General features: G+C 41.5%; 1 protein-coding gene across 3 annotated transcripts in view; it reads left to right on the top strand.

Moving 5' to 3' along the window:
- XRCC4 (X-ray repair cross complementing 4) overlaps window positions 1-13,001 on the top strand; it is a 271,873-nt gene that overhangs the window by 50,161 nt on the left and 208,711 nt on the right. For all 3 annotated transcript variants that reach the window (XM_006124336.5, XM_075932197.2, XM_075932196.2), the window contains one exon: window positions 5,833-6,023. In XM_006124336.5, the coding sequence (XP_006124398.3) occupies window positions 5,833-6,023 (191 nt within the window). The remainder of the gene's footprint in view (window positions 1-5,832; window positions 6,024-13,001) is intronic.

The raw sequence follows: 13,001 nt of genomic DNA, 5'->3' as shown, positions 1-13,001 counted from the left end.
ACTGTGAGTTAAAATCCACAGGGATATTGAGTTCTATCCTGTTTCATTCTGTTTTCCTTCCTCTTTGCTTTCCTTCATATCTAGAAAATCTGAGCTTGTCTTTCTTTTCCAATTCACCAAAGCAGAATTAAAATGTTGAACTTTTATTTTATTTTACTCCCAATTCTTTTGCAAGAAATGCTTCACAGTATTGCTTTGCTTATTCATAGACATACCTATAATATGCCTCATCACTGTACTAGCTGATTGTGTTTCCACTAGCACTTAAATGCTTATAAAATGCTAGTGTGTCATTGTCCTTTGTTGTAAGTGAACATGGTGTACAGGATCTCTGTATGGAATTCTTAGATTCTATCGCTTAAGGATCCTCAGTTTTGAGTCTTGTTTCCAGTATAAGAGAGGGGCGAGGTGCTTTCGTGCTCAAGTGAGCAATATGATGCTAAAAGACCTATACAGAGCTCTTTCAATGCCTACACAAGCATTGTTTGGCTACCTTATTTGTATTACTTCAGACTGTTTGTTTATTTAGCAACTATTTTATTTTATGAACCAAAGAGAAGCCAGTGTCTCTGCAGCCCCTTGCTGTCAGATCGCAGTGGGGCATAACATATTTAAAATCTTTTAGAAAACCCCTGATACTAAAGGATATTTAATGTGAGCCTGGCTAGCTTGATGGTGATGTTTGAGCAGCTGTATACCTGTGAGGTCAATCTGACTGCAGAATTGATAGCTTTTTCCTTGTGAAGGAGACTTCAGCTGGTAAAAAGAGTTAGGCGATGTGCTCCCCACTACTTATATGACTCACTCAATGCAGCTCTAACACTGATGTATTCTCAGTCCTGGTTTCCAGTCCCTTCTCTACTTTTTTGTGTCCTTCAGATTACACCTTAAATTTTGGCTTTTATGGCAGATTTGATGAGCATAACATACTGTGATAGACTTAAATTAGATCCTTTTCTAAAATGGTGATCATATTATACCTTATGGAGACTACCTTGAGGTCAACTATTCCCCATGCCCACATGAACATCCCAGTGAGGTTCTTTTTTATATGCTTGGTTGTGAAAGGTCCTTCTGTTTATCCTTTGACCTTGCTAAAAGTTTAAAATTTCGTGTTTTTTCTCAGTTACGTTTAGTTCACATGTCACACTGAGCAAAGCAGAACCTCGGCAGTCCCTCTTTCTCTGCTGTCTCTGAACTACTTACTTTGATTTGTTTTAATGTCTTTTTCCAGTCTCCAGGTGGAATTTACAACTTTACTCCATTTAAACAAATAGTGGCTTTTGTAGGGTTAATCTATTACAATTCCAAAGAAAGAAACACATTATTATTGATCATCTTTAGTTTTCCTAATGCAGGTTGCATTTCTCTGATCTGGCACTCTGGTCCAGCAATATCTATAGCTGGGCATGATTTCAGTTAGCTGAATGTCCACTTATGAGTGTGGCCAAGTTTCCCACTCTCCATAAAATTTGTTTACATCCACCAGTCCTGTTTCTGTGTTCTGTGCTATTATTTAGCTCTAATTTACCCCAAATGTCTTCTAAGAGCCCAATAAGCAGAGGAGGTGTTGGTAATGCTCCTAAACAATATTAACTTCCCGTGGTCCGGCAAATTCTCTGTATGGGCACTGATCAGGTCCCGAGGATGCTGGAATAGAGAAGTTTAACCTGTACTTCTTTGAAGATTTGCAAATAGTTTGGACCAGATTTTCAGTCAGGAATTCTTTATTCATGCAAATATTTATGAACAAATGTACATGCATGCAAAAATGACTGATTTGCACATCTGACAAAAAGGTGCCTAACTTTTTTGTGTGCAAATCCCCAATTAGTGCATGCCTAGCTATGCAAATAGATTGCGTCTTTCTGTTTGAAAACCTGGTCCATTGTGTGACAATTTAAAAAAAAATGTATTGTGTCTATGTAAGACTGACAGGCAGAACCAAACTTGGGACCTCTGGAGCTTAGTGCATGAGTCTTTACAGCTTAAGGCAAAAGTCCGCTGGCTCTCAGTTAAGGCTGTAGAGCACACTCATTGTTTCTCTCTGTAAGTGGTCTAAGTGCCATTAGGTGAACCACATCCAGTAGGCTTGTAGTTGCATCTACATATTTTCCAAACATGAGTATAGTTACCATCTTTACGTACGTACGTGTGTGTGTGTGTGTGTGTGTGTGTGTGTGTGTGTGCGCGCGCGTGCACACTTAAAAAAATGATCATACTAAAACTAGCTGTGAAGGACGTGATCTCATGTTTTTTATCAATGCTAATTTAAAAAACATGCAGAACTGCTTAAAAATAATTGTGGGAGAAGTCTGCCACTAGGTGTAACAAACAATTGCCCACGCACTTCACTATTACATACAGGCAGTCCCCGAGTTACGCGGATCCGACTTATGTCGGATCCGCAGTTACGAACGGGGCACTTCCTCTCCCTGGTCTCGAGCAGACCAGGGAGAGGAAGCAAAGCGGCGGCGGAACGCGCGGCCAGCTGACAGCCCAGAAGCGTCTGGGCTGTCAGCTGGCCGCGCGTTCCGCCGCTCTGCTGTGCTCCGCTCTGCTCCCCCTCCCCCTGATCTGCAGGGGGAGCAGAGCGGAGCACGCGGCCAGCTGACAGCCCAGATGCGTCTGGGCTGTCAGCTGGCCGCGCGTTCTGCCGCTCTGCTCTGCTCCGCTCTGCTTCCCCTCCCCCTGGTCTGCAAACCATGGGGGGGGAGGGAAGCAGAGCGGAGCACGCGGCCAGCTGACAGCCCAGACGCTTCTGGGCTGTCAGCTGGCCGCACGTTCCGCCGCTCTGCTCTACTCTGCTCCCCCTCCCCCTGGTCTGCAGACCTGGGGGACGGGGAGCAGAGCAGAGCAAAGCCGCGGAGCCCGAGGGCAGCAGGATAGCCATGGCGCGTCTGGGCTGTCCCGCTGCCCCCGTGCTCCGCGGCTTTGCTCCGGACGCCTGTGGTACAGCAGCTGGGGCGCTGCCGGTTGGTCCCGTAGCGCCGCTCTGGGTGCCACTGGACCAACCCAGCAGCACCCCAGCTGCTCTGCCCCAGGTGTCCCCTAGTCAGCAGCTGCTGAAAATGACCAGTGGCTGACTACAGGAAGCCCCTGCCCCGGGCTTCCTGGAATCAGCCGCTGATCAGTTTCAGCAGCAGCTGACTTGGGGATGCCTGGGGTTCTTAAGTTGAATCTGTATGTAAGTCAGAACTGGCGTCCAGATTCAGCCACTGTTGAAACTGATCAGTTTCAGCAGCGGCTGAATCTGGACGCCAGTTCCGACTTACATACAGATTCAACTTAAGAACAAACCTACAGTCCCTATCTTGTACGTAACCCGGGGACTGCCTGTATTTGGATAACTGATTATTTGACGAGTAGCACATCCATTGCAATACCAGATTACCTTTGGTGTCAATAATATAAATAGAAGAAGAATGAGGCAATTTAAACATTGTTTCCCCGCTTGGAAAACTCTTCTGTTTTCATCTACATGTTCAGTGTATGTATGCAAGTGTATCCCTTTCATGTGAAACAGTCATCAAAATGAGATTTGTAGAAGGAATTATAGCTAACTAAAGTACTACATGAAATATTTTTCAGTTGAGGGTTCACGTCAGTATTAAGAACTTATTTCAGTTTGACACAAGTTAATGTCTTTTCTTTCCCTCTCTTGCCCCAACTGTCTCAAATGTTGGGTAGTCGTTCAGGGAAACATTAGATGTCAAATCCTAAATGGAGAAAAATGACTATCATGTTCTCCAGAAGATTGGTTATAACTGGAAAATGAAACATTTGTGAAACCAATAAAGAGCCTAGAACATTGATAGACTATAGAATAAGGCTTGATTTGACCCAGGTGGAAATTTTTTTTAAAAAAAGTATTCTCTTCTGTTTGGGTCCTTATCCAATAGACTACAGTAGGGCTACTCAACTTTGGAAGCTCTGGGGGCCACAGTGATACTCGCAGCACATGACGAGGGCTGCAACTTAAGTGTGGTTGTATATAAATGCAAATATATATGCAAATGGCTTATTTCACACTGACAGGCATGAATACAATGCACTTCCCGCAATGTCCCCGCACTCCATGCACCTTCTCCCTGGAGGCTAGAAACGCCAACACACTATACCCATCTGTTCCAGCCAGCCTGTCTGCTTGTGTCCTTCAGTGTTCACCCTTCCTGGGAGACGTCTCGCCATTGTGCAGTGTAATCTCAGTGGAGGCCATGTTCAAAAGATCCCACCTGTGGGTTGTGTGTTGAACACCGCATAAGCCCAAACCGTACCGCAGGCTGCAAGCAAATGGGCCGTGTGTTGAGTAGTCATGGACTACAATAAAATCTTGCTCTACTATAGATCTTGAACTTCAACAAAAACTAGATTAATAGAACTCAAATCAGACTATTACAATTTGAATTAGTCTGTAAAACAGTTTTTGAAGAGAATAATTAAATCTGAATTATTTTCATATGAGCTGCAAAGAGGCTTGACTCCCACTATTAATGATGCTGAAGATAGATACTGACAAGTGAGAAATGGAAAACTCAGAGAAACAGATGCATATTTTATGACAGAAATAATTTTAAGGAAAGCTATATTGTTGTTAAACAGACACATACATAGATTTTTGTTTCAAGAAAACTTCTGAACATCCCTAATAACTTCATGATAATTGGAGCAGAAATCTGCATATATTCCTTCTCTGCATAGGCTTATTGGGTAGTCGAGTCAATACTCCACTAGTTGTTCCCCCCCCCTCCCCTTGCTGCGTCGGAATCAGAGGCAGCAAGGTGGGAGAGCAGGAGCCGGTGCTGGATGGAGCTGTCTTAAAAGTTGGTTCCTCCCAGCACTGTCTCGGGGGGGAGGGGAGGGGTTGTGGGCAGGGGAGGCAGAAGCACAGTGGGGAACCCAGGAAGAGTGGGGAGCCCATGGGGCTCTTGCTACATTTCAAAAGCGGAAGTGCTGCAGTTCCCCACTGTGCCTCTGCCTTTGAAATGTCGGGACCGGTGGGACTCTTGCAACATTTCAAAGGCACAGGCACAGCGGGGAATTGAAGTGCTTCTGACTTTTGAAATGTAACAAGAACCCTGGTGAGTTCTTACTACTTTTAACAGGCAGAGGCACAGCATAGTCCCATCCTCCCTCTTATTAACTAATTGACTAGTCAATGAAAATTCCATCGACTACTCAATTAGTTATTAATCAAAATTTAACATCCCTACATGGAAACTCATGTCTAGACTGAACAGGACAGGTGGTGCTGGCTAAGGTCCTGTGAGGAGTATTCCTCCTTCATTGAATCTTTGTCGGCCCTAAGTGTTTCAGAAAGAGTGAAAAGTATTTTTCGTAAAAGGCCTGATCCAAAACACATTTAAGTCAATGGAAAATCTGCCATTTGATGCAGCTGGTTTTGGATTTGACCCCTTTATTTTGAATTGAGAAACATTAGATTGGTGATTGCTGCAAAGTTTAAACTTGGAGAAGGTGATAAGGAATATGTGAGGGTCAAAAATAAGTGTAGTAAACTAAGTAAAAAATAAGCCACTAACTCATAAGATACTGGAAGAACCTTCCTCCAAAGGAAAATTGTAAGGTATAGGATTCTGATGTTATTCAGAGCTCTCTTTTGCTGTTGAAAAGTTAATCTATCATTGCTCTAGCTAAGCACAAGGGCTGGGATAAATTGGTAGTAAGACACATATACAGATGTTAGTTTTAATTATAAATAATTTAGATTTACATTTTAAACTGTTTTTAAAATAATATCCTTCCTTTAATGTATGTTTCCTATTTTAAAGTGTATATTTTTTAGACTTCACCAATTTCCTCCTCCCTCCCTAGTGTCTGAAGCTGAGATTTCTAAGGAGGCTGATGACATGGAAATGGAACGAGAGAAGTATGTTGAAGAACTGAGGAAAGCCCTGGTTTTGGGAGCTGGCCCAGCCAACATGTACAATTTCGATGTTTGTAAAGATGGAGAAAATGTGGAATGCTGTGATTTCTCATATGAAAAGAATCTGAAAGATGTTTCTGTAAGTATTTCTGTACAAGTGTGGTTAAAAATGTATCTAATTAAATACTTATGAAAAGGGATCTCTTGTTGAGAGCATTCCTCAATTTAATAAAATTCTCTTTAAAAATGGTCTTTGATAAGTTGGAAGAAAAATCTTGAATTAAATAAATATTGTCAGTATGGCCCAAAACATTGAAAAAATAGCTTTTACAAAACCTACAAACAAGAAATATTTCCAGGGCCTTGTAAAATTCCTTTTGAAAAATAATTGAGACCAATGTGGTGGCCTCTCCTTTATTGGACATCCCATTGGCTGCTGTTTAAGTTTTGAGTGTGCAACAGCTGTAGTATCAAAGCCCTATTTTGTCAATTTGATTGCTGTTTCCTTTGTCTGTGTTCCTCTAATAACTTCTTCTAAAAAGTTTAGTATTTATGTTTTCCATAAGGATAGGATAGGTTCAAATTGGTGTTATAGTCTGGTATTGTACTAAAATAATATACACGCTTTAGAGTTGGGAGTTACATTCCTTTTTCTATGGTACCCGTCCCATGGTCTATGTCTGATATGTAATTTGGCCAGAAGAAAACATAGACAATTCATGAAGTTTTTGGAGAATGTTGCGAATAACTTCTTGGTACAAGTGCTGAAGGAACCGATCGGGGGCCATGCGCAGCTTGACCTGCTTTTCACAAACAGGGAGGAACTAGTAGGGGAAGTAGAGGTGGGTGACAACCTGGGGAGCAGTGATCATGAGATGGTAGATTTCAGGATCCTGACCAAAGGAAGAAAGGAGAGTAGCAAAATACACACCCTGGACTTCAGAAGAGCAGACTTTGACTCCCTCAGAGAACTGATGGGCAGGATTCCCTGGGATGCTTATGTGAAGGGGAAAGGAGTCCAGGAGAGTTGGCAGAACTTTAAAGAAGCCCTATTAAAGGCACAGGAAAAAAAAATCCTGATGCACGGTAAGAAAAGCAAATATGGTAGGCGACCATATTGGCCTACCGGGGAAATCCTTGGTGAGCTTAAACACAAAAAGGAAGCTTACAAGAAGTGGAAACTTGGGCAGATGACTAGGGAGAAGTATGAATATATTGCTTGAGAATGCAGGGGAGTTATCAGGAAGGCGAAAGTGCAATTGGAATTGCAGCTAGCAAGGGATGTGAAGGGTAACAAGAAAGGTTTCTACAGGCATGTTAGCAATAAGATGGTGATCAGAGAGAGTGTGGGTCCCTTACGGATGAGGGAGGTAACCCAGTGACAAATGATGTAGGGAAAAGCTCAATGCTTTCTTTGCCTTTGTCTTTTCAGACAAGGTCAGCTCCCAGACTAATGCACTAGGCAACGCAGTTTGGGAAGGAGGTGGACAGCCCTTGGTGGAGAAAGAACAGGTTAGGAACTATTTAGAAAAGCGAAACATACAGAAATCCATGGGTCCAGATTTAATGTATCCAAGGGTACTGAGGGAGTTGGCAAATGTCTTTGCAGAGCCTTTGGCCATTCTCTTTGAAAACTCATGGAGATTGGGAGAGATCCCGGATGATTGGAAAAAGGGAAATGTAGTGCTCATCTTTAAAAAAGAGAAGGACATTCCAGGGAACTACAAACCAGTCAGCCGTACCAGTCCCCGGAAAAATCATGGAGGGGATCCTCAAGGAATCCATTTTGAAGCACTTGGAAGAGGGGAAAGTGATCAGGAATAGTCAACATGGATTCACAAAGGGCAAGTCATGCCTGACCAATCTAATTAGCTTCTATGATGAGGTTACTGGCTCTGTGAATATGGGAAAGTCAGTGGATATGATATACCTTGACTTTAGCAAAGCTTTTGATAAGGTCTCTAAAATATTCTTGCCAGCAAGTTAAGGGAGTATGGATTGGATAAATGGATTGTAAAATGGATAGAAAGCTGGCTAGACTGTCGGGCCCAATGGGTAGTGATCAACGGCTTGATGTCAGATTGGCGGTTGGTTTCTAGCGGAGTGCCCCAAGGATCAGTTCTAGGAACGGTTTTGTTCAACATCTTTATTAATGACCTGGATGAGGGGATGGATTGCACGCTCAGCAAGTTTGCAGATGACACTAAGCTAAGGGGAGTGATAGATATACTGGAGGTCAGGGATAGAGTCCAGAGTGACCTAGATAGATTAGAGGATTGGTCCAAAAGAAATCTGATGAGGTTCAACAAGGACAAGCGTAGAGTCCTGCCCTTGGGACGGAAGAATCCCAAGTTACGAACACCAGAGTTAGGAAGTGACCCATCAGCCGTATGCTTTATTTGCAACCAGACATATGCAGTTGGGGCAGGGAGAAGGCAAATAAAGTATAGCGCTATGTTAAATGTAAACTACTAAGAAGTAAAGGGGGAAATCAGCATTTTTCTGGGTAGTATAGTTTCAAAGCTGTATTAAGTCAGTGTTTAGTTGCAGATTTTTGAAAGAACAGCAATCAAATTTTGTTCAGAATTACAAACATTTCAGATCTACGAACAATCTCCATCCCAAGGTGTTTGTAACTTTAAGATTCTAATATATATATTGAAATCTTTCATTGTTTTCACTTTTGGGGAGATTAGTTGTTTAGCAATTTATGAGAAATATGTAATAAGTCTTCCATAGGTCTTTCATTAAATGTACGCCTTTCACCAAAAGAGAAGAGTTTTGGCATGGCTATTCTTATTTTAAAATATAGGTTCAATTAAAGGAAGCAATGAGTTCTAGTAATTACAATGCTACATTGTATGCTTTGTATAAATCCACTACTTTTAAAGTCCCCACTCCCCATTATGTAATCAATCATCACCCTTTAAGAAAAATCCACTAAATTACTAAAAACAATTATAGGATTACTTTTATTAATTCAGTACAGCTTTACGATTTGATGAGTTGCAAAATCATTATGGGAACATGCCTAAACATTAAGATGTTTTTTCTTTGGTGCTTGAATGTCAAATTATTTGCTTTATTTTCCTAGAGAAGTGTGGTAATGATTGCTTTGTTACGCAAACTTGAAAAAAGGAGTTGGTACTTGCATCTTTTTTTCGCTATAAATTATGGTGGAATTTTCTTGGCCTAACTCCCATTGACTTCTAGGGAACTAGAATTAAGCCAATTCTGAGTGTTTTGAAAGCCCCATCCTAAAGCATTAAATAGGGGCAAGATTACTCAGAGAATTTTCGTTAAATTGAAAATGGTGAAAGGCAAATTTCAGCTAAATCCAACAGCTTCAAAATACAGGCAAGAAATGTTTTTTCCCCCTTTATTACCTATAGAATATTACTTTACCACAAATTAACAACTATGTTAGTCATCTCACTTGTATGTCTTATGTAGAATGTGAGTTACCAGACAGAATACAGTCTTTAAGAGCTATAAAAAGGGTTCCCAAAAAGACAAGTTTTGGTCATGCTTAAACGACTACCACCTTGCCTGCACTAGGAAAATTAGTATCTGTTCTATCTACATTGAAGGTGCACCCTTGCTGGAAATAGTTACAGATGGGGCCCAGGTGCTTTTACCACTTTCATGAAAACTTGCTCAGAGCTTGAATATGCCTTTTTAACATTGGTATAGCCCAAGTGAAAGCAACTGTGGGTACAAAGAGGAAGAGTGCCAACTTGACTAAAACAGCAGTTAATTAAGACACTAATAATATTTTTACACCGTGCTTTATTGTTTCTGCTTCGATTCTTACATGCTGTATCTTGCTTGAATCCAAGGAAAAATGACTTTGTTTATGTAGTAAGCAATAGAGTCATGGATGGGAGTCATTAGAATGGAGTGCTTTTGCAAGAAGGATTTTTTAGAATTCTCATTATTCCTCTTTTAGTTAAACGTTCCTTCTCTCCCTGTTTAGAAAAAAAAATCTGTGCTTTTAAATTTTTGTGTATATTTCAGATTAAGTGTCTCCATTGACTTTCTTCAGAAATAGAATGACATTTTTGAATTAACAGTAAATTATAGTACTCTGATTGCTTTTTAATTGCTGTTATTTTGCTTTATTGACCTATGGGCTTGCCCTCACAAGGAAATTGGCCACCAGAACTTTAGAGGTAAAATGGTACTGCGATAGCTATGTCCGTACAACTACCCCCGTGGACACCTTTGTATAGAATTAAAGTGACTTTTTGACATATCTTATTGACCTGTTTTTGCATGTATTGTTGTTTATTTGTATTATTGTAGCACCTAAGAGCCCTAGTCATGGACCCCACTGTTCTAGATGTTGTACCACCATAGAAAAAAAGACTGTCCCAAAAATCAACAAGCTCCTAAGCTCCAGTTCTGTAAACATTTATGAATTTAACTAACATGATGTACCTGCGATGTCTCTTTGCATGCAGAATGAGACCTTGATGAACTGTCTTAACATAAGTAATATGAGCCATTCATTGCAGGTCTTTTTCACCTCTGACCCCAAAGTAAGGAACAGGGCAAGCACAGATTTCAGTGGCAAAAGAACTGAAGAGTGGCTTTAAGAGTTAAAATGATGCATGTGTATTTTTGAAAATTGTTGAACATATTCTGACTGCTTTTAGTGTAAATTGAATGTCAGCTTTATTACCAATACCACTAATTTCTAGTTGGGGTGGTTTCCGTATGTGAGTATTCATATGTTTAAAAAAAAGGTTTAAAAACCATAAAATGCTATCATTTGTTTTCAAGAATTAAAGTTTGTACATTTCGTACCCTGTCCTGGTCCCCGTGACATCTATGTGAGTTTTGTTATTGACGACTTTGAGAGTTGCATAATGCCACTAAAGCAGAAAGAATGCTTTCTTATTTACTATTTGGAGTGGTAGTTAAGAGCAGTGATTTAATAAAAACTAAACTAGAAAGCATGTGGCTTATACAGCCACAAGGAAAATTCAGAATCCTAAGAGTGTGTTCTGGAATATTTTAAAGGCAATATTTACCATTTTGAACTTTGCTAAGGGAACCCTAGTTAATATAATTAACTAAAATGTATCTTATGACAAAGTATGGCTGATGTAGAATGATCCATAAAATACATGCAGAAATAATGGGATGAACTTAAAGAAAATTTAGGCTCATTATTAGGAAATGTTTTCTAACAGTGACTTTTGTTTGAGTAAGTGTGAATTTTGCCGAGGGAAATGGTGGTAACATTCCCTGAGTCATTTAAAACTGGATTGGACAAAACAATTGGACAAAACTGTAGGGAATAATCTTGAATTGGCACTGGGGTATGCCAGCTCAGGGGTTCTCAACCTTTTTGTTGCTGAGCCCCCCACCCCTTCCCTTCTAAATGCTATAAAAACTTCACAGCCCATCTGTGTCACCACAACTGTTTTTCTGCATATAAAAGCCAAGACTGGCATTAGAGGGTAGCCAGCTGGGTAATTGCCTCAAGACCCAATCAGCCCTGTGCTAGTGGGTCTTCAGCTTTCTAACCTGGTCCCTTGCAAATCTAATATTGACCCTGCTTGGTGGCCCACTTAAAACCTGTGCGTGCCCCAGGCTCCTGGCTAAGAATCACTGCATTAGCTGACCTAATAGGTGTTTTCTATCTCAAAAGTCTATGATTCTCTGGTTGATTATACAGAATATATTTGACACAAAGTCCTCCGGAGAGCAGTGCACTGATAATCCTAAACTTTTATAGGAAATTAATATCCACTCCCTGAAGCCCCACGTAGAAGTCTGGAAAGTAGAAGAAAGCAGAGTATAGGTTTTGCAAGTCAATGCATGAAAATACAATTGCCCTTCCCTTTTAGATGCCATAGGTTGTTTGTTCAGGGCTTTTGCTGCCTTTTGGTGTCTAGATGGAATGTTTAACAGGGATAAATCTGACAGATGAGTCTCCACTTCTACCAAAAAAAAAAGTCAGAATTGTAAACATCATCTGGCCAAGGGGAAGTTAAAAACAAGCTGTTTTACATCAGCTTGGTTTGTGTTCTTTAACTGATAGGGAAGAATAATCCCAGCCCATCCTTGGTTTGTTTATGGGAGTAAAATTTAACTAATTCATTTCTAGACGGAGATTAATTTTTAAAACTATTTTTGTCAGAAAATCATTAAAAATGTTACACTTTCAACCTGTATTTTATCTTTTTATACCAAATTACTAAGGTTCACCAACTACATCGTTTAGGTACAACCATCCCTTGAAGGAGTAATTTTTGATGGGGAGGCACTCTAAGGGTATGTCTAGACTACACGGCTCCATTGACAGAGCCATATAGTCTAGACATACCCTAAGATTTTGGTAAGTGGTCAAGGTACTGACTTTTCTATGGAGCGAATGCAGACTCTGGCGCGCAGGATGGGTGCTTGGGGTAAGGGATTGGGGTACAGGAGAGGGTTTGAGAGAGAGTTTGGCTGAAGGTGGGGGTTATGACCTAGGGTAGGGGATTGGGATACAGAGTCTGAGAGGAGGTATGGGTGCAAGAGAGGATTCTGACCTGGGGGAGGAGTGCAGAGAGTTGTGACCTAGGGCAGGGAGGAAAGTGCAGAGAGTTTGGGTAGTGACCTAGAGCAGGAGAAGGTGGTGACCTGGGGCAGGGAGTTTGAATGTGGGAGGGATGGGGTGCCAGAGGCAGGCTTTGGCCGGGAGGCACATACTTAGGCAGCTCTTCACCAGTAGCCCAGGAGAAGCACCAGACCACTCAAAATGAATGGCTGTTCCATGTGGCTCTCTGCACCAAATGGGTGGAGGAGGAGGCATCCTGTGTTGCCTCCTCCCCCCACCACCAGCACAGTCTCTCAGCTATCATTGGCCATTTTCTGTTCAATGAGATCTGCAAGATTGTGCTGGGAGTGGGGACAGCACGCAAAGCTTCCCTCGCCTTGTTCCAGCACATGAAGCAGCCAGCCGCTTTGAGCAGTCTGGGGTTGCTCTGTATCTGGGGGACCCAAAGGGATGTGATGGATTGAAAGGCTTTGCAGGCTGGATGCGACAGGCCGTATCTTGCCTACCTCTACCTTGAAGACTGTGAGGAAGCCAAATCAACCCAGGAGAAGTGCAGGAAAGTGT

Source organism: Pelodiscus sinensis, chromosome 6 (genome assembly GCF_052426305.1).
Source record: "Pelodiscus sinensis isolate ZL-2025 chromosome 6, ASM5242630v1, whole genome shotgun sequence".
Lineage (NCBI taxonomy): Eukaryota > Metazoa > Chordata > Testudines > Trionychidae > Pelodiscus > Pelodiscus sinensis.
This window is presented reverse-complemented; position numbering and strand designations above follow the sequence as displayed.